The following is a 23,221-nucleotide window of genomic DNA, read 5'->3' on the forward strand; positions in this document are numbered from 1 at the left end:
GACGGTTAGAAAGCTCCTCAAGACATCTGGTACGCAGATCCACCCACGATCGACGTGTCATCCTGGTTCAGTATACCATAGTCACCCATATACACAATATATATACATAAATATACATATAACAGCACTAAGAAAAATTCGTTGAAGACAAACTAAACCAAAACCTGTGCCTGCGACTCACATGTGTCTATTTCTTCACCCTAATATATCTTACACTCGAAAAACCTTTTCTATACCGCCAAAAAATAATTCTCTCGTAGACATTTTTTATTGGATTTAAATAATAAACATAACTAAATACTGAAACTACAAAATCAAGTTGTAAAACATTCACTTAAATAGTTTTACTAAAGCTTTTATTGTGATTACATGGCAATTGTTCAATTGTACGGTCATTGAGTGTCTTCTCGTTTGATATTAAAATATCCTATCAACTATAAGAATTTTATTTCAGTGTATAACTTTTTTATTTAGATATTTAAATATTTTTTCAAATGTAAAATTTATTGTTAGGAAATTTTATTTTTTTGCTTAAAAGTGTGGAGTTTTACATGAAAACAAAATTATTTTGGATTAAAAAAAAAAATTTGATCTTATCGATCAAAGATAATATTATTTTGAACGAAGCGACATTATTTACCGATTGGAGATACAAATATTTTAATCCAAGAGTTTAAAAACCAAGAAAAAGTAAATCTATTGGGTTTTTTTTTATCAATTTGCCGATTTTAATAAATTTTTAATCGCACTTATTTTTTATATCTGTAAAAATATTAAGCTCCAAGGATTCAAAACTTGAAACCAAACTTATTTTCGAAAAAATATAAATAAAAAAGTACGGATGAGAAACACTGTTACAATCCTTTGTCTATTAAACGTATTCAATGGAGTAATGGTGGTTAATATTGTCAATTGTACAATGAAAGAAATGGCGGGACGCGATTTGACGAGCTTGAGATATATACGATATATATGTATTATATAAATATATGTAATGATGTGAGACAAGAGAAGAATCTTTTAACCAAGACATCTGCTACTTTACCCTCCTTTAATAAGTTAATCTCAGTTTTAAAAAAATAATAATAATTCTGTTTATTATTCTATTGTTTTAAATTATCCTAATTCTTGCCTTTTAAATTAAATAAGGTTTTATTTATATTGACAATAATAATTCTTGTGACATGAATTTTTTTAATAATTAAACTTTGAGTTCAATAAACTTTAAAAATACTTTGACGTTTTTTAAAATTGTTGCGTAATATTTTATATATCATTGTGATTGTTCTTTTCGAGGCTGTGGCTAGACAATAACTTGAGTAATAACACGAACGCTTGTGACATTATTACCGTAGGATTTCTCTTTTGCAATTAAAAACACTGAAAAAAAAGGTAAATAATAAAATAAAAAATAGCAAAGAAGTTTAACTAAAGACACGTTAAATTTATTTACGGTCGGCACGTGCCTTCAGAGAGTTATAAAGCTTTAGATTTAAATTTAGAACTTGCGCGAGAGTGAATATAAGAACGTCTACCTCAATTCTATGTACGGATAGTCTCGATTCCGATACAATACTCGTTTTTTATTTTTGTTAATACTGTAACTAATTTTGAGAAATAAAATCAGAGCTTGCTCGTAAAATTTAGGTTTTTTGTAAGAGATTGAATTTGAAGCAGCCGGATGTTTTATTATTTTTTACTGTACAGTTTAAAGAAAAGATGATGCATAAACATTAATTTAGAATCAGCTGTCGTGGCACGTTGTGTCGTGACTCGTATATAATGATAGTAAGAAATATTTTGTCGCGATTGGGCTGCTTTCGTAGAACGACTAAAATTTAACGCAGGAATGGGAATGGTATGGAAGGATGATGATGATGATCGAACTTGACATGAAGAAGCAAACAGTCTTTCATCTGCATATTATGTATATCGCGACCCTAAATGTCATTTAATACTCACTATATTATTTTCAATCCTAACCCTTTATAATTTTGTTTTTATCGTGCTAATGCTAATAAAAAAAATTTTGATTCAAGAGAAATAATCTTTTCAATGAATTTTTTTAATTAGCTTGAAGAATTTTTTGTCTTGAATCTTAGATTAATATTTTTTGATCAATAAATTTTGTCCTGACTAAAGACTAAATTATACGAATTAAAAAAAAATAAATGAAATATTGTCGAAAGGAAGATTTCTTAGCTCAAAAATTTATTGAGAGAAATCTTTTAATTTGTTAAATTTTAAACAAAAAATTTTAATGCTTCCCTTTTTATCAATTAAAAAAAATGAATAGATTTATTTGAATTAATTCAACTAATTTATCAGAAAAAAAGGTAAATATTTACAAGTGAGATAAACCATTTTAATTTTCATTTTTTTGAACGAAATTTCTATTTGATTTTATAGATATATTTTTATGTGAAAAATACATAAAAAAATAAACAATTTAAAAAAAAAAAAGTTGATTATCACAATTTTAACAAATTTTTTAAAAAATTTATAAATTTAAATAAAAAATTGTGACATTCAACTTTTTTTTTTTAATCGTTCAATTTTCCTAATAGAACGATTTTCTTTCTTACTGTATCATCGATCGGTATAATCAAATTTTTCATCCAAAAACAATTTTCTACAAAGAAAAAATTTCACTCTCCTCTAAATGAATTAAGAAAACTGAATATCTTAAATCTAGATTGAAATTTTGCTAAATATATTTATGTTGAGTCGTTATTTTTTTTTTTTTTTTTTTTTTTTTTTTTAATTAAATATACGACCTAAAGTATTTTAGACTTGTAAATGATTACATAATGTTTCAAAAAATATTAAACGTCGAACATAAAATTTCTTACTTTGAAGCGATATTACTTAAAGTTATCAAATTTATGACATTTTAGTCATAAAAAAAATTCTATTCTCAGAGAAATGTTTTCTCCGTATGTAAATTTAACATATCTTTATTATTCTTTGCAAGATATTTTTAATTTACGTGACAAATACATTGTAAACATTACATGGCTAAAACTTTTACCAATAATTCCTTTTATTTTAGAGAAAATAAATAAAAAGAAATACTTTTTCTTGTCTGTATCTTAAAAGTCTATTCTCGCGTCTACAGATTCTTCATGACATCATTATCTAAAAAAGCTAAAGAAAAATAGTGCGTCTAATGACGACAAAAAAAACCCTAAAAAATTAATTAAAAAAATAAATGGAATAAAATAAAAGCGGGGGCATCAGAATCGGGGGCATGAAATAAAAATAATATGAAAAAAAAAATTGTATACTTTAGTACTCACTAAACGACTAAGTGATTTATACTACGGTGGTTTAAAAAAAATTAAAATTACGTAAAAAAAAAAACTAGAGTAAATTCTAAATCACATGTGATCCAGACGCAGAGTTAAACAGTAGTAGTATATACTAAATACTATACCAGCAAATAAACTCAATTGATTTGAGAAACTCGAGGGTCTTTTTTAACAACGAAACTTACTGTTTAGCATCTGAAGCTGAAGCACAGGATGTTTGTAAAGTTTCGTAACAAAGTCAGAGAATAGAGTTTAATAATAAATAAACGTGTTACAATGTACAGCACAACCAAGCGATTAAAGTAAAAAGCGCTATTCGGCCACGCTCGATATGGATAGGTAGATTTCTTGTTTAAATATTAAAAAAAAAAGGCAATAATGTCCTAAAATTCATTTTTTATTATATTTTTGCAAATAACGATAGAGGTTGACTACAATAAATAGATATTCAAAGACATCTACTTAAAAAGTAGGATTTGTAACAGATGAAAATCATTTGATGATAAAAGCTAAAAATTATTATAAATTCGATTTTTTTTTTTATTTTCCCAACTACGAAATAAATTGAAAAAAGTATCAAAAGTCGACGAATAATAGCTCAAATTGAAGATAATGATGTGAACATTAAAATAAATTTAATAGATTTAAGCTAACTTTTAGGATTTAAGAATTATTAAAAAAAAAGGGCCGAAAAACGTTCACTGAAAAATATTTTCAAATTTTTAAAATCACGGAATTACTTAAAAAAATCGTCAAAACTAGACAAATAATAGCTTAAATTAAAGGTAATTAAATGAAATTCAAGGTAAATTTGATAGATTTTATCTATCTTTAACACCTGAAAAATTATTTCCATAAAATATACAAAATTTAAAATTTAAAAAAAATACAAAAAATTTTCGACCACTCACAACTCGTAAACTAACCGGCCGATTTTGCTCATCTTCGAACTTGATCTTAGTATTGATTCAAAGAATAAGCCCACAAAATTTCATAAAGATCGGTTAAGAACTGTGGGCGCAATCTTGCTAACATATCGCGTTATATCACATATACATACATAAACTTTTGAGCCAATGCCATTTTTTGCCATTACTCGATGAAATGAAACATATTATGACAAAATTTTTTTAAAATTACAAAATGAGACCGGCTACAATAGATAGATTTCTAAAGAAATCTACCTAAAAAATAGCAAAGAAGTGTTCTTAGTTATAAGACAATAGTCATTGAATGTTCTGGCGTTTTGAATTGAAAGCGAAAATTATTGATGATGTAAAATAGCGAATGTGAATAAGATTGACGAGGAGGTGAGACACGCGATCACATGGCTTACACAAGAAGACGGTAACAGCAGGCCGAGGTTTATAATTAGTCGTACATTTCAGCGCTAAGTTAAATAAAATGAAATAAAACAGCAAGTTAATAAATAAAATAAAATCGAATAGGTGGCAAGGGGGATGAAGAGTGACAAGGGAAGAATGGAGACAGACATCCAATGGAACATTGGAGTGTCGCGATTTAACGGTCTGGCTGTAATCCAAACACCACATGTATATATGAGTCCTACTGCTCATGAATGAGACTTTCAAAGTTTTGGCTTGTATATTCATTATATTATTATGGATTTTTATTATTTATTGCACTGCAATTCGAATTGTTTGAGTACGGAAAATGCTCGACAACTTCCTCAATGATTTATATGGTAAATTATATATTTATATGAACACTAACGCATAGTGTGGATGGATATATTAAGAGAATTTGTCGGCAATATAGTATATCGGTCAAGTGAATTAAGCTTAGGCAAGCTTGAGACTCAATGGGATTAGAAAATTGTCATGCTGATCAGTGAGATATGTTTATGATGTGTCATGTGACACCTTCACTTCTCTCATTTATCATTCAGACATTTAGCAATAGTTCCTTGCTGTGAATGATGGATTGAGACTTTGTATGTATAAATGAGAAATTTTATTTTTAAGGAAATACTTTTTGTTGGACAAGATCTACTGAATAATTAATCAATTTTAATTAGATTTACGAACAAAATGGTTTTATCTCTAGCCTTGTAATCGGTAACTCGTGTCATGAAATCAGTATGTTAGTTTAAATTAACGTTGAGGCTTGATTTTTATTAGCATTGTGTAGGCGGCTGAATTTCATAGACTAGAATTGCTTATAAATTCTAAATTCTGTACTCTGGCTGGCGCCGAAGCTAACAACAGTTATATGTCAAATTATTCATAGAATTTGTTGAATACATAAATTTTGATGACCGATACAATAATAATAGCGTGAAAACTCATGAATTGTAAGGACGAACTAAAAAAAACTGTTTTTCAAGGAAAATATTTTTGGAAAAATTTCACTTTTATTTCAAAATATTTAGTTTTTTCAATTAAAAAAATTAAAGTAAAAGTACCGCTTTTGGCCAATTGATATTTTAGTGAATTTGTAAAAAATTGAACTATTCAAGTAGAATTTTTATAAAATTTATGAATTAGTACATTTAGGGTAAAAGTACCGTTTGTGGCTATTTATTGTTTAAATAAACGATAGAAATGAATTTATATTAATAAACCATTACAAACTCAATTTGTTTTATTATAAATTTTTTAAAACTCAACAAAAATATAGTTATAATATTATAATTTTTTATAAATTAATTCAAATGTTAACTGGCCAAAAACGGTACTTCTACCCTATACGAATTGAATTCATAAAGTCTTGTGATTATAGAAATATTTATACAATAATTTGAAAATAAAGTGCTAAAAAAAGTACACTGGCCAAAAAAGGCACTTCTACCCTAATCCACGAATCAATTAAAACTCAAAAATGAGCAGAAGATTTAGAAGAATTTACTCTAACAAAGCACTTACAGTTTTCAAAGAAAATAAGCATTTACTTCGTTCAAACGTTTCTTCCTCAAAAAAAATAGGCGGTAACAATGGTTCAAAATATCATTGTTAGTTTTGGAGAATTATTCTTGAATGAAGAATTTGATTGTATATAAATCAAAAATAATATAGTCTTGAATCAAGTGATGAAAAGTTATCAATCAAAAGCTTTAGTTTCTTAAGCTCAGACCAGATTCAAGACGAGAAATTCTTGAAAGAAGTTTTTGCTTGTTTTAACTTTAAAATATAAAAAATAAATTACAATTTTGATCAAAATTTTATTAAAAAATCTGTCAATCATAAATATCCAATTAATATAAAGTTCGTAACAAGAATTTTATACTTCTTAACAGAAGTATAAAATTCTACTACCTTAGAATATATTAAATGAATAAATATTGTAAATACCACTGCTTAATTTTGAACTAATATTTTATTTTCTTATTTCAGAATCTACTAACTCCGATGTAATTGTGGCCGAAGGAGAGAAATTGATGTTACGTTGCCCAACGGATTATGAGTCCGATGTAAAATGGTACAAAGACGCTACCGAATTGCGAGGTATTTTACCAAGAATTCGTACCCAAAAGCAGGCGATAAAATTCAAGCATGTTGAGGTGGACGACAGTGGAAATTATGGATGTCGACTGGAGAATTCATCGACAATTCAGTGGCGAAACATTACTATTCAAGTTGAACAAGCACAAAACGATGGATTTTCCAGTGACAGTGGTGAATTGGGAAGCGTTTTAGGCGCCTTGAGACCCGAAGACGAAACCAATGAACTAGAAATCCGATCGCGAGGTAGTTAAAACCTATTCAATTATAAAACGTATTTATTTCTCAAACACCTGTTGCTCAATTAACATAATAAATTAATTGCAGGCTTACCGGAGACTCGTTCGCTACATCTGGACACCGATCTAGACAACGATAAGTCCGAGAACAGAAATGCTGGGGATCATAATCACACTGTACCCGCAAGTCTCCCGATGTTCAACAAGATTGATGAAATGCATAATTCAATCGTGAAACCAGCTGGAAATATGCTAAGACTACGTTGTCCTTATGTTGGAAATCCTCAACCTAACATCACATGGTTGAAAGACAATACAGCACCTGAACGCGCTGTTGGGCCTGTTCTTATCAACAAATGGACACTTAGAGTCGAAGATCTTGTTGTTTCGGATGGCGGCAATTACACGTGTATTGTTTGCAATATTCTTGGATGCATCAACCATACCTTCAAAGTTGACGTTATCGGTAAGCTTAACTTTCATCATTTTTACAAAATTTAATTTTAGTATGAAAAATAACACAACCTAGAATATAAGAATCCAAATTATCATAACAAAACAATTAAGAAATAAAATAAAATGCGTTCAGAACGTTTCCCGCACAAACCTTACATCAACGAAGGCTTTCCGAAAAATGCCACTGTTGCAATAAACGATTCAATCACCTTCCGATGCCCAATTGTATCTGACTTGGAACCTTTTATTCAATGGCTTAAAGTCAACGAGTATCCAGATGATCATGAAAAATCACCAAAAGGAAACTTATTACAGGTACTACCGCAATTCTGTGCCACGCGGTGGAGGTACCTCATCAAACTCATTGTTAAACACAAATTTAATGTCTTTCCAGCACAAATTTTCTATCGCTTGGTGGGTGGTTAGATGCTCAATTTAGACAGTCTCAAAATTTATTCATTTTTTATTAATTTTTGCCAAGTTTAAGATAAATTTAAAAGATACTAGCAACCTTGCAGTTACTACGTGACTGCCGTGATTTATGAACTATAGAAAATTAAAATTTTGCTTTATTAAATAATGCCTTTTGTTAAATTACACTGTAATTTCTTAAACATTAGCGTTTTTAAAGATATAAGCTCATCCTAATGTTACACTCATCGTAAGCTTTCATTTGAATACCCACATGCATTTTGATATATTTTTCATATATTCATATATATAAATATATAAAATATATGAAAAATTGATGAGGGTACTCAAATGAAAGGTCTCGATGAGTGTAATATCGGGATGAGCTTATATCTTAAAAAATGTCACTAGTTCACAAGATACAAGATGATTTCTAAATTATTGACATTTTTTAAGATATAAGCTCATCCCGATGTTACACTCATCAAGAGCTTACATTTGAGTACCCACATGCATTTTTATATATTTTTCATAAATACATATAGCATATATATATATATATATATATATATATATATATATATATATATATATATATATAATATATAATATATATAAATATATGAAATATTGATGTGGGTACTCAAATGAAAGGTCTCGATGAGTCTAATGTCGGGATGAGCTCATATCTTTAAAAATGTCAAGAGTTCACAAGATAAAAGATTATTTCTTAATTATGTATTTAGAGATAGAGCATTTTCGAATGCAGCCTAAATACTTATCATAATAAATTGACTATCGGTGAGAATGATATGAAACTTTGAAAAGGCACAAATTCAAGTCAAGAACTTTGCAATGACACTAAATTTCACTAAAAAAACCGATTTTATTATATGATTATCCTGGAAAAAAAATTTTTGTTCTCTTAATAACATAGATTATATGAGTTTGAAATGAAACTAATCGAATCTCAGTGTTTAATTGTATCAACCTTAGAATAAATAAACCCAAATTAATTTTTTCAGACTTTTTTGAACATTTGCGTTAATTTTAAAAATCAAAAATCGGTTTTATCTTAACTATTTTAATTTGAGACTCATTTAATACTAATTAGTTTCCTTCAAAGCTCATCCAAACTCTTATATTACTTTTTGATCCCAGTCAAATTTGATCAAGGCCTATTTAACGTCATTAAAACTCAATAAATGCTAGATGATTCGATCCAAGTTTGAAATAAAACTAAAAAATAATATTATAAATCTAGAAATGTCTATCTTTAGTTAGCAAGATTGATTTCTTGATTAACTAATCTGGAAAGTATCCAAATCACTTTAGAAATTATGCTTATACTTTTGAGACTGTCCTAATTTAAAATATAAATGTATATATGTAAATGTATTATAAGTTTTAAAAAATGCTAAAAAATAGTTCTTTCAGCTGTAAAATACTCTGTGTCTAAAAAGCAAATCACATCTTGTACATAAATGTTTTTCTTTATTTGTCTGGTGAACGGAATTGGTTTCTAAAAGGGTTATTCTCATTTTATGTGTTAGATTTAATTAGATATTTATTAATTTCTATTATTATTTATCTCTGTAAAATATGTCGTAATATCGGTGGTTGGGTTTATCTTTCCTGATATAGAAAGCGTCCAACACCGTCCAATTCTGACACGAGCACCGGAAAATACTACAGTCCTGATTGGAAGCAATGCAAGTCTTATCTGCGAAGTACTGTCAAACGCACATCGTCACCTCGAGTGGTATCACGGCCGTCATAAAACTTTTGATACTATCAACGTAACAAATTCAAGCTTAAGGGTCGAGGTTAAGGTGGGCCATGGAGTATTTTATCAAATACAAACATCCCAAAACTTGCATGACTGCTAATATCTTCTACTAATCTACCTCGTTGGGTTTACTAACTTGTTAAGAATAATAACTACGAATATATCATTTGTGGATAACAGCATGCTCTTGTACGTAGTTTGATAGATACATTAATTTTTTATTTTGTGGTTTTTTCAACTATCTTTATTTGGAAAGTATTTAATTTGTAAATTTATTCACAGGCTAGTGGAGTTGATAATCCAGAAGTTTTGACACTTGTTAATGTTACGGAGAAAGATGAAGGATGGTACACATGTATTGCCCAAAATACCTTGGGAGAGACATTTAGCAGTGCTTATCTTTCTGTTGTTGAAAGTAAGTTTTTTTTCTATATTTAGTAATTTAATTTATGAAAAATTTCAAATCAAAAAGAAAATTTTTTAATAATTATCTAAAATTCTAATTAATTTACGTTTCAAAATTTTTAATGCAACAATAGTCGTTAAAACTTTTAAAGAATATATTTTACATACTTTGGAGCTTCAAAATTATTTCAATATAATATTTAAAATTAAAATTACATAATTACATACTTGCAAATATATTCTAAGTATGTATAACATCAATTTTTATTTTTAAATAAATTTTCGATAAAAAATAAATTTTATTTTTGATATCTTTCATTAGTTTACTCACAATCTTCATTTTTAATTTTGATAAATGATGTTTTTTAATTCATCATGAAACAAAAATTTGTTTTTTTAACTTTTAAAAAATTTTGTCTACAATAAGAGAAAAGTAATAAGAAAAATTGGTAATTTATGATAAAAAATATCGAGAAAGAAAAAAATAAAAATTTCGATAGTTTTTTTTACCTTCAAAAGTTGGGAAAAAATTTGGCTCATGTTTTTGGATAAAATTTATATTTTATTTTTTCTTGATGTTTTTGATACATATTTTTTTGAAAAGTAAGTCTACAAAAAGCTATGTGGTGTATGAACATCATGACAGAATTGTAAACCTTGTGAACAAGTTAAATGATGAAGTATAATTCTACGTTGGCTCATTCAGTGCGTTTATGTCAAATATCAAAAAACAATTGCTCATTTATGTGTAAATTATGAAGACTTATATTTCTCGTTTTTTCACTAATTAAATTCTAATTAATTTTTTTCTTAAATTAATGTTATTTAATTTTAAATAATTTTGATTGATGTATATTGCCGATAGGCGTATGTTGATTAATAAATAAATAAATAAAAGTACATAAAAAACGAACTATTTAAAAAAAGAAAAAGTTTAATATCACAATTTTCTAAAAAATTTCTAAAATTTTTTAAAATTGTGATAATCAACTTCTTTTTTTTAAATTGTTCATTTTTTACGTATTTTTCAAAAAATATATACCAATAAAATTAAATAGAAATTTCGTTCAAAAAAATGAAAATTAATATAGTTGACCCCACTTGTAAATATTTACCGAAAAATTTATATAAGAAACAAAATTTTCTAAGCTTAAATATTTTATCAATTTCGATTTTAAATTTCTCGCAAGTATTTTTTTTTACAAAAGATAAAAATTTTATTTTATTCATTATCTTATGTTCCAACAATTAATAAAAAAATTTTAAATGATGCATCCAATGTGTAATTTTTGAAATTTGAACACCAAACCAAAGATTATCAATTTTTTAAACATAAAAAAATTTTTGACTCATATTAATTTATGAGTTTCTTATTGAAGATTTCTTAAGGATTTATCTAATCGATTTCACTATTTTACTATTACAGGTATTGAACCACCACGAGTACCAATAATAGCCCGACCGCAATTGCTGTTGATGAATATACTCGCTGCGGTATTATTCGTCTTCTTCGCGGTAGGTGTTGTGGTAGTAATTTACATATTCCAACGTTTGAAGCGTGAAAAAATGAAAAAATTACTGGCAATTGAAACAGCGCGTGCTGCAGTTGTCACTCAGTGGACGAAAAAAGTAATTGTTGAGAAACAAAATTTAGTAAATGATCAAAATGTTCAAGAAACTTTGCTCCTGCCGGTGGTTAAAATAGAAAAGCAAAAATCAACAGTTACTTCTGAAGACAGTAACGGCGGAAGTATTTCAGAGTACGAGTTACCCCTAGATAGTGCTTGGGAATTATCACGTCACCATTTAGCACTGGGTAATACTCTGGGTGAGGGTGCATTTGGTAAAGTAGTAAGAGCACAAACAAACACTGGAAAACCTGGAATTCCAAATGTCGTAGCGGTGAAAATGTTGAAAGAAGGACACACAGACGCTGAAATGATGGATTTGGTATCGGAAATGGAAATGATGAAGATGATTGGGAAACACGTTAACATCATTAATTTACTCGGAGCTTGCACACAAGGTGGTCCACTTTATGTTGTTGTCGAGTTTGCACCACACGGTAATTTACGTGATTTTTTGCGCGATCACCGACCCTCATCCGGTGGTTATGAACCAGCAATTGGTGGTAATGGAGATAATGATGCCAAAGAGAAGAAAACGTTAACGCAAAAAGATCTTGTGTCATTTGCTTATCAAGTTGCACGTGGAATGGAGTATCTAGCAAGCAGGCGTTGTATACACAGAGATTTAGCTGCGAGAAATGTACTTGTTAGCGATGAATATGTACTCAAGATCGCAGACTTCGGTCTTGCTAGAGATATACACTGTCACGATTATTACAGAAAAACAACAGATGGTAGATTACCCGTTAAATGGATGGCTCCTGAAGCACTCTTTCATCGTGTTTACACCACTCAGTCCGACGTGTGAGTTTTATAGCTATTACTTTCAAGTTTATTATTTTATTTAGAATTGTATAAATCATAAGAAAAAAATATAATTTTTTGGAAAAATATTTTTTTCAAAATTTCACTTTTGGTGCAAGACATAATTTTCTTTGATTTAAAAAATTAACTCGTGAATCAATAACTAAAAATTCGAGAATAAGAAGAAAATTATTTTATATATGTTCAAAGAAATGATGGAATATAATTTTTAATTGGTAAAAATTTTTAAAATTAATGATTATCACTTTGGAAAAATCAATAATTATCGGTAACCTTGCAGTCACTATGTGACTTCCGTGACTTGTGAACGATAAATAAATAAAATTTTGCTTTATTAAATAATGACTTTTGTTGAATTTCACTGTACTTTTTTAACTATTGACGTTTTTAAAGATATAAGCTCATCCTGATGTTACACTCATCAAGAGCTTTCATTTGAGTACCCACATGCATTTTGATATATTTTTCATACATACATACATATATATATAATATATGTAAATATATGAAAAATTGATGTGGGTACTCAAATGAAAGGTCTCGACGAGTTTAACTCCAGGATTAGCTTATATCGTTAAAAATATCATTAATGGACAAAATAGAATACCATTGCTTTATTATTCAGATTTTTTAAAATATAAGCTCATCTCGATGTTACACTCATCAAGAGCTTTTATTTGAGTACCCACATGCATTTTTATATATTTTTCATAAATACATGTATATAATATATATAAATATAAGAAAAATTGATGTGGGTACTCAAATGAAAGGTCTCAATGAGTGTAACATCGGGATGAGCTAATATCTTTAATAATGTCAATAGTTCTCAAGATACAGGATCATTTCTTAATTATGTATCTAGAGATAGAGAATTTCCGAATGCAGCCTAAATACTTATCATAATAAATTGACTATCAGTGAGAATGATATGAAACCTTGAAAAGGCACAAATTCAAGTCAAGACCTCTGCAATGGCACTAAAAAAACCGATTTTATCATATGACTATCCTTGATACAAAATTTTGCTTATTCTCTTAATAATAAAAATTAAATATGTTTTTAGATGGTCGTACGGAATTCTGTTGTGGGAAATAATGACATTAGGGGGCACACCATATCCGTCAGTACCATCAGTAGAAAAATTATTCCAACTTCTTCGAACCGGACACAGAATGGAGAAACCACCTTGCTGCTCGATTGAAATGTAAATATTATATTGATATAATTAAATTGGCAAATAGCCTGAATAAATCTAATTTTTTATTTATTTATTTAGATATATGCTTATGCGAGATTGCTGGAGTTATCAGCCTAACGAACGACCTATGTTTGGAGAACTTGTCGAGGATTTAGATAGGATACTAACGATAACTGCGAACGAGGTATGTTGACTCATAAATATTTATTCAATAAAAAAAATTTCGCTTGTGTAAACTTTTTTCACTAAATATTTTTACTTTTTAATTCAGGAATATTTGGACCTCGGTCTACCGCAATTAGATACACCACCATCGAGTCAAGAATCGAGTGACGCTGAAGATGATGATGAAGAAAAATTTCCGTACCTGCTCTAATAACAACAACTACTAAAAAATAATCGAATCAAATTAAATAATTAGAAGAAATAAAATTTTTATTGCGTGCTTTTATCATTGAAAAAATTATTATTAATATCTTTGATAATTAATTGATAACTAATTAATTATTTAATAACGATAAATGCACGACAAATATTATAAATCAGTATTGAGTGTATATTTGTGTAGACTATTAAGATTATTATTAATGACATTTTTAATAATAATTTAGGAATGTTTTACATTCAGCTGTAGGATTTTTTTTACAATATTTATTATTTTTTAATAAATAGATTAATGAAACAAATAAAAGTGCCATTTAAAGTGCCTTTAAATGAAATTATAGAATATTTAAATTAAAACCAGTAAAGCTTTTTAAACTTTAGAAATTTATTAATATTTTTTTTTTTGAAGACTTCTAGGAAAATGTTTATGGTTCTTTAATAATAATATTACACGAATTATTTTAAAATGTCAAACACGGGCATAATGTTGTGTTTTAACTAGTCAATTTATTATTATAATAACTTTTTTAAAATATTTGTAAGATAAATTTTGTATGCTAATTAACATAAGCATAATTATTTTAAATACCACGGTGGCCTTAGGGTTGAAAATAAAACTTTTTAAGGGATTAAATACTACTTAAAATTGTAAGATCTAGGTAAATTAAGTAATTTATTGAATGTGAATAACGTATACGTATTTTTTAAATATTATTTTATGAAGTTATGATTATAATATTCATAATATTTTAATGTTACAATTTGTAAGTGTAAAAAGTGAAAAGATGTAGAATTATATTGTATTAAATATAGATTAGAAGTTTCAGAAAATATGATTCTATTAAGATTGTAAATATAAATATGAGATTATATTATTTAAATAACTGAAAAATAATTGAGCAAGACTAGTTACTAATGTAAGCTACATCACATCATTTAATTAATTATATGAAATGACAGAAAATAATTTTTAAAATTTTAATATTGTATAAAGTTTAAAAGTTAATCATTATTAATATGTAATATTTTTTCTAATGCAATAAATTATATACTCAATAATTCAAAGATTTCTTAATTCATCACCCGACTAAATTTCTAATGATGAAAATTAGAAAATAATTTATTCTATATAGGGTAAAAGACCCAGTTATTGACACTGGCCTAGTTATTGAGACTTGCAATTTTATTTTAATAAAAAAAAAAACAAATCAACTCTAATAAATTAATAAATATAATTTTTGAATTATAAATTTTAAGATAATTGGTTTTTTGAGAACATTTTATTTTTTTAATTAGAACTATTGAACTTTACAAGCTACTTTATGATTAATTGATTGTCAATCTTATAAAAATAATTTTAAATATGAAATTTAAAATAATACTGAAGTGAGTCGTCAGCTGTCAATTTTAAAAATTTTTTTAACAAATCAATTACAATAAAAAAATGCTTCTAAAAATTTTCACTTATAATTTTTATTAATTTTCACACGTGAAATTTTTAATTAATTTTTTTTTTTATAATAATTTAATTGCTATAAAATTCTAATTTTTGTCAACTTCAGTATCATTATTTAAAACAAATTTCACGTATAGTTTTTTTTTTTTTATTTTTTTTTCCTAAAAATTTATTTTATAATTTTTTACTTTTTAATTATTGGAAAATAAAATTGAAAAAGTCGTTTCGAAAATTACTCAAAAAATTCAATCTAATAGAAAAAAAAAGTTCTTCAAAATTATAAATTTACTCACCGACAGGGTAGCAGGATTAACATAGTTTTATCGGCAACAGGAACATAGTCTGAAAAATATAACAATTAATCATTATTCTTGGGATTATGAAAATTAAAATTAATTTAATTTTTTCTGATAAAAAATTTATTTAATGATAAATACCGTTCAGAATTATTAAATCATCAGCAGGTGATGATCATAGAAGAAATCACTAAGCACTTCCTTACTTTTGGTCAAATAAAATAATTTCCAAACTGAACTACAAAATAATATTTGAATTCTAACTACAGTACTTAATTTAATAATATTCGATAAATTATTCAACAAGGAAAATTTATTAATAAAACTACGGCATAAACAGTCTACAACCTAGAGTTTAAAAAATATAACCGCCATTTTAGGTGTCACGTTACTGCTAGTAAAAATTATTATTTTTTAAACAAATTTAAATGATTCTAATCCTTAAAAAACTCAAAATGTATATACAACATTAATAAAAATAATTTAATTATGAAAAGTCGCAAAAAAATTGGTGGTTTTGGAGCTGACATGCTAGTAGTTCTATTTTCGAGGGAAATAAACGTAATGTGCAGTAAACTAGGAAAGTATTAAACTGACCTCTGATTGGCTGTTGTACCTAGATTGGCGCGCAGGCTTAGTTGCCGCGGTAAATTCGAATTCTATTTGTCATATAGCTGCGAAACAGTCATCTTAGCGACATCTGCAGAGTTTGTGGTATAAGTATGTTATAGAGGAGCAATTTTAATTTTATCTTGAGAAGATAATGAAGATTGTGGATAATATGTATATGTACAGTCTAGAAACTTCGAGTCCGTTGACCTTTGAGAATGTGTGAGAACATTCGCGAGACAGTATTGATTGTATAAGGTAGTAAACAGCCAGTAAATGACAGCGTCGAGAACGTTCTTGAAGCGTTCAATAAGTTCTACAGAGAAAATCTTTTGTTTTTATCATTGCAATTATTATTTATGAAAATAATAATAAATTGCAGACTAATTACGGTATTTTTTTTTATTTTTTTAAGTTAATAAGTAAATATTAAAGGTTAACTTTTAAACTTTTTTAGAATTTATTAACAATCAAGATTTTTGTATGAGTTATGTGATGATAATAATTTACTTAAATGATAAAAAATGTTTATTTTCAGCAAAAATGACGTATATTCAGCGAATATATTTTTACATCTGGCTTACATCGGATAAATTTAGAACAGTCTCGAATATTTGGGAGAAAACGCCCCGATCAATAAAATCTAAAATAACAGTAATTACATTGGAAAATATAAGTATTCTGACAATGTTTTTTTGAGTACATTTAATGATTATTAATTAAATAATAATATTAATAAATCATGGATTGAATAAATAATAGAACTATTAAATGAAATCTCGAATATTCTACATTATTCTGAAAGTGTTAAATAATTAAAAATGAGCAGAAAAATTTAACAATTGATGATACGCATTTTTAATCAGCTGAGTAAACTTTTGTTTCGTATTGATTATGATAAAATAACACAAACAAATCAAATTGACAAATAAAATTATTTGGATTACATAGATAGAACGTGAATGTGCGCGATGCGTCGAGAATATTCATGCCCCACTCCGGCGACTGGGGACGAGAGTATATAAGCAGTCGCGCTGACTGCAGCCGGTACCAGTACACAAAAATAAAGCAAACTAATAAGACGTTAAGTGAGGAGTTAAAAGTTAAGTTAAACACAATGCCTGCCATTGGTATTGATCTTGGAACAACATACTCCTGTGTGGGAGTGTGGCAACAAGGGAAAGTCGAAATCATCGCCAACGACCAAGGTAACAGAACAACACCCAGCTATGTTGCCTTCACGGACACCGAGCGACTCATTGGAGACGCAGCTAAGAACCAGGTGGCGATGAATCCATCCAACACCGTCTTCGACGCCAAACGGCTCATCGGCAGAAAGTTCGACGATCCCAAAGTCCAAAGTGATATGAAGCACTGGCCTTTCAAGGTCATCAGCGAGGGTGGTAAGCCAAAGATCCAGGTGGAGTTCAAAGGAGAAGTCAAGAGGTTCAACCCGGAGGAAATCAGTTCGATGGTCCTCACCAAGATGAAGGAAACCGCCGAGGCTTACCTGGGACAAAAAGTGAGAGACGCGGTTATCACAGTGCCAGCATACTTCAACGATTCGCAGCGTCAGGCCACCAAAGACGCGGGTGCGATTGCTGGATTGAACGTCCTCAGAATCATCAACGAACCCACCGCTGCTGCTCTAGCCTACGGGCTAGACAAAAACCTGAAAGGTGAGAAGAATGTGCTAATATTTGATCTCGGTGGTGGTACCTTTGACGTTTCCATCCTGTCAATCGATGAGGGATCACTCTTCGAGGTCAAATCAACTGCCGGTGACACACATCTTGGAGGAGAGGACTTCGACTCGAGATTAGTTGACCATCTTTGCAAGGAGTTCGAACGGAAATACAGGAAGAATCTCAAGACCAACCCCAGAGCTCTTCGAAGATTGAGAACAGCTGCTGAACGTGCCAAACGTACTCTGTCATCCAGTACCGAAGCCAACATCGAGATCGATGCTCTCTTCGAGGGTATCGACTTTTACACCAAAGTCTCGAGAGCACGTTTCGAAGAACTCTGTGCTGATCTCTTCCGGTCGACTCTGGAGCCTGTGGAAAAAGCACTGGCTGACGCCAAGCTCGACAAAAGATCCATCCATGACGTCGTCCTCGTGGGAGGTTCTACTCGCATCCCCAAGATCCAGTCGATGCTCCAGAACTTCTTCTGTGGAAAAGCACTCAACTTGTCCATCAACCCCGACGAGGCCGTGGCTTATGGTGCAGCCGTGCAAGCAGCCATCTTAACCGGAGAGGGCGACAAAAACTCCGCCCTCCAGGATGTTCTTCTTGTGGACGTTGCTCCCTTATCTCTGGGTATTGAAACTGCAGGTGGAATGATGACCAACATTATCGAGCGCAATGCCCGTATTCCCTGCAAACAGTCCCAGACATTCACCACGTACGCTGACAACCAGCCAGGCGTTTCTATCCAAGTCTACGAGGGTGAACGAGCAATGACCAAGGACAACAATCTGCTCGGCAAATTCGAGCTCAGTGGAATAGCACCTGCTCCACGTGGTGTGCCAAAGATCGATGTCACCTTCGACATGGACGCCAACGGAATTTTGCACGTTACCGCTAAGGATACCGCCAGTGGTCGTAGCAGTGACGTTCGAATCACCAACGACAAGGGACGTCTCTCCAAGGAGGAAATCGATCGCATGCTTTCTGATGCTGAACGGTACCGCGAACAAGATCAACAACAGCGGGACAAAGTAGTAGCTCGTAACCAACTTGAGAGCTACGTCTTCTCGGTCAAGCAAGCTGTCCAGGACAACGGATCACGTTTGAGCCAGTCTGACAAAGACCAGGTCACTCAGCTTTGCGATGAAGCCATTCAGTGGCTAGACAACAACACCTTAGCCGACCAGGAAGAGTACAAACACAAATTAGACGAGCTTCAAAAGCAATGCTCTCCAATCATGACCAAACTCCATCAAGGTGGTGGAGGCGCCAACCCTGCAGATTTCCAGAACTGTGGAGCACAGTACGCCCAGGGAAACAATAACAACAACTACTCCGGGCCAACGGTTGAAGAAGTTGACTAAACAACATCGTGATCTCTACATTCCTGAACAATAAAAAAAAAAAAAAAAAACCAAGCCAAAACAAACAAATGTAAATAAACAAAAAACAAAGTGATATTGAAACTCCCAAGACTGGTGCTAGGATGAATATGACAGCAAGTGAATGGGTATCTTACTTGATTCATTGGTAAATTTGTTTGATTGCTGTTTTCTGTCAAAGATTTATTGCAGGTTTCTGTAATAATTTTTTGACTTTAATAGTCTTCTGGCAAATTTATCCGTGAGTACAGATTATTTCAATTATCACTTTATTAAATTATTCACTCGTTATCATATTCACCCTACTTTTATTTTTTAATATCTTTATTTGTAAGTTTTTTTTTCTTTTTCTAAAATATAACGTACGTTGTGAATAAAAGAATCAAAGACCATCATTGATTCATGTAACAAGAAAATAAAAATAAATTAATTTATTTTTTTTAAATTACTGAGTAATTATTTCAAATAATTTCCCATCCTTGCTATTCCATAGCTTAATCAGAAATTATCATTAATTTAGCAGTAGTTTTTAATTTTATTACTATTAAGGTAAAAGCCCCAATAGATGATCACGTGCCAGTATATGATCACTCACAAATATAGGTATACAAATACATGGAGTGATCATATACTGGTACATGATCATCTATTGGGGCTTTTACCTTAGTTATTAATAAAAATAATCAACAGTAAGTATGAAATTTTTTATTTAATATTTTTAACATATTAAATTTCATTTCTATTCATAAATATATCGACAACAGTTATTAAATTTACTTTTATAAGTAATTAATAAAATACACTACAGTAAGTATACAATTATTCTTATATCATATCCCATTGACGGCCGGTACAAAAAAAATGATACTAAAATAAGTCGACGTTCAGCAATTTTTTTTTTTTTTTTTTTTTAACAATTAAATTACAAGTTCAAAAATATTCAAGAAACAATTAGGTACACGTATAGTTTTTCAAATTCTTTGCAAATGGAATTTTTTTTTACCATAATAATTTTTAACTTCCCGCAAAGAAAATTGAAAATTTTCGAAAATCGGGAAGTTGTCGGTTTTACCCCGTTTTGCAAAAATCGAGATTTCATCAGATCTCGACGTTTAAGGTCACAGGAAGCTGCCCTAACTATTTCCGCGATGGTGTCCGTGCGGCTGTATGTATGTGTGTGTGTGTGTGTGTGTAAACCTCTTATAACTTTTGAATGGCTTGGCCGATCGGATCGAAATAGGTGGCGATCCAAAGAGTATCATTGCCATTAAATTTCATGAAAATTTGAATCGATTCGGTTCGCTAGATTTTGAGAAATCTCAAAAATAAAATTTTCAAAAAATTGTTTTTTTTGAATAACTTCTAAACGGCTTCACCGATCAATTCTAAAAACTAATCAGCTCTTAGACTTAAAAAACCACGTCGATTGCCACCAGTGTCATCAAAATCGGTTGATTCGTTCGAGAGATATCGAAAACGAAAAATTTTGAAAAAAGTGTTTTTTTCACATAACATCGAGATTTCTTTTTGGATCATTTTTGACGAAATAAAAGAATTATTAGATCCTAAAAAATCACGTCGATCGCCACCAAGAACAAGGAAATTGGTTAATTGGTTCGTGACTTATCGTTGTCGAAAAAATTCGGAAAAACTGAATTTTTCAAATTTCTCTAAGATGCTTGGTTCGATCAGTTTGTGTTCAAAAGTTTATCATAGATTCTGAAAAAGTGCGTGGAATACTGCCAACCGCGTGAAAATCGATTCATTCATTTAGAAATTATTGCAGTTTGAGAATTAAAAAAATACTGTTTTATTACTTCTATCAGCCTTTTGAGCTCGAAGATCTCAAAAGCATACAAAAGCTATTTCTTTGAGCTCGGAGAGCTCAAAATAACACATAAATTGTATTTTTGAGCTTGAAGATCTCAGAAACGTCATAAGTGCAATTTCAAGCGTTTAGGTATGTAATTGGCGGGAAGTTGCAGGGATGGCCTTTAGGGTCAACTGTTTTCCGGTTTTTTGTAATTAAAAAAATTACAAACACTCAGATGTTGACTAATATTTAATTTTCATTAAAAAAAATTATTTATTTTTATTATCTAATTTTTTTAATTAAGTAGCAAATAAATATTTCTATTCTCTTCAGAAAAATCAATATTTAATAACAAAAAATAATGTTTTTCAAGAAAGATCCTTAATAATGTTTCAGTAAACATTGATTTTTTATACTAACTTAATTGCGAAAAAGAATTAAGTAAAAAAATCCACATGTAGAATTTAAAAAATATAAGTATACATTTTTAATAATTGATTTGCTATAGAAATTATCCATCTGTAATAATATTTTTTTAGTCTTTTTTATTTCAAAATGCTAAAAATAAAATTTCATTGATCTCTTTACGATTTCTTTAAGATTTTTTTACGAATTATTCGGAAATTTTACTCCAAAAATAATCTTTCTTTGAATTTTTCTACGATTCTGAAATTATCTCCATAACAAAATAGCAATTTCACCATATAACTTTGCTTTAAACAATTTTTTCTAGATGTAAAAATTGTATAAGTATTAATTGTTATGAAACTGAAGTTAGCTGTCAGCTGTCAATTTTAAAAATTATTGTAACAAACCAATTATAATAAAAAAATGCTTCTAAATTTTCACTTGTAATTTTTATTAATTTTCACGTGTGGAATTTTTTAATTAAATTTTTTTTATAATAATTTAATTGCCATAAAATTCTAAAAAAATTTTTAAAGTCTGTCAACTTCAGTGTCATTAATTTTTTTCAACATTTCTTACAATAATAAAGTTAGCCGACATTTTTTATTTTTTCATTTTGTTTAATTTATAAAATTAGAACTAAAAAAATTTTTTTTTAATTGCACTTACAGTTTTTCAAATTTTTCACAAATGAAATTAAAAAAAAAATTTTTTGTAATGATTTTGTTAATAAAAAAAAATTCTAAAAATTTTTAAATGTCAACTTATTTTATTGTCATCATTTCTTACAAATTTAATTTTGACCTTGAATAACTTATGAAAGAATGAACTTACCAGAAAATTTTTTGAAAGTAATTAACAATAATATCTTTTGACGAGTTACTACTAGTAGTTTTCCGCTAATTTCTTATTTTTAAGAAAATTAAATTATATAGATGAAATCATTAACAAAAAATTGTATAAAAATTAAATTAGATGATATTAAAGTCAGCTGTCACTTGATAACTATGTCATTTTTTTTTAACAAATAAATTTGCTCCGAAAAATTATTAAAAAAAAATTGCATTTATAATTTTTTAAAATTTTTACATATCAATTTTTTGTTCTCATTTTCTTTGCCATAATTTATTTGTTAAACAATTCTAAAAATTAGCAGATATTTGATAATTTAAATAATTTTTGTAACAATTCAATTAGAGTAAAAAAAAAAAATTGAAAAGTAGAAATTTAAAAAAATTAGAAATGTAATTTTTTAAATATAGTTTTTTGTAAAAATTTGTTTGTTAAATAAAATTTAAAAATTGTCAAGTGACAGCTAACTTTAACTTAAGGAGGTATGGGAGTTAAGTCATAATAATGAGATGAATTAAAAATTTTTAGGATCGATAGAAATATATTTAATACGTATTGTGTTAAAATTTCAGAGACCTAGGGTTGATAGTTTATTTATAAAACA

The 23,221-nt window shown here is 28.9% G+C and overlaps 2 protein-coding genes and 1 long non-coding RNA gene across 5 annotated transcripts in view; 2 read left to right on the top strand and 1 right to left on the bottom strand.

The window, feature by feature from the left end:
- The window catches only part of LOC123271300 (fibroblast growth factor receptor homolog 1-like), a 41,809-nt gene extending 27,618 nt beyond the window's left edge, over positions 1-14,191 (top strand). For 2 of the 3 annotated variants that reach the window (XM_044737587.1, XM_044737588.1), the window contains exons 3-10: positions 6,665-7,018; positions 7,100-7,477; positions 9,523-9,710; positions 9,950-10,082; positions 11,499-12,504; positions 13,592-13,732; positions 13,805-13,910; positions 13,998-14,190. In XM_044737587.1, the coding sequence (XP_044593522.1) occupies positions 6,665-7,018; positions 7,100-7,477; positions 9,523-9,710; positions 9,950-10,082; positions 11,499-12,504; positions 13,592-13,732; positions 13,805-13,910; positions 13,998-14,102 (2,411 nt within the window). In that variant the 3' untranslated portion in view covers positions 14,103-14,190. Of the gene's footprint in view, positions 1-6,664; positions 7,019-7,099; positions 7,478-7,600; positions 7,783-9,522; positions 9,711-9,949; positions 10,083-11,498; positions 12,505-13,591; positions 13,733-13,804; positions 13,911-13,997 lie in introns of all 3 variants that reach the window. The other variant, XM_044737589.1, reaches the window with a different exon arrangement.
- A 1,662-nt stretch (positions 14,192-15,853) lies between these two features.
- LOC123271306 lies at positions 15,854-16,146 on the bottom strand. The gene is made up of 2 exons (XR_006510828.1): positions 16,004-16,146; positions 15,854-15,908 (listed from the first exon to the last, which is right to left on the bottom strand). It is a non-coding gene; the product is annotated as an uncharacterized LOC123271306 (long non-coding RNA).
- A 1,348-nt stretch (positions 16,147-17,494) lies between these two features.
- On the top strand, positions 17,495-19,601 carry LOC123271307 (heat shock protein 68-like). The gene has a single exon (XM_044737595.1). It carries the CDS (start codon positions 17,589-17,591, stop codon positions 19,524-19,526), a length of 1,938 nt encoding a protein of 645 aa, XP_044593530.1. The 5' UTR covers positions 17,495-17,588; the 3' UTR covers positions 19,527-19,601.
- Positions 19,602-23,221: the final 3,620 nt, after the last annotated feature.

The sequence above is a fragment of the Cotesia glomerata genome, linkage group LG9 (genome assembly GCF_020080835.1).
Source record: "Cotesia glomerata isolate CgM1 linkage group LG9, MPM_Cglom_v2.3, whole genome shotgun sequence".
Classification (NCBI taxonomy): Eukaryota; Metazoa; Arthropoda; class Insecta; order Hymenoptera; family Braconidae; genus Cotesia; species Cotesia glomerata.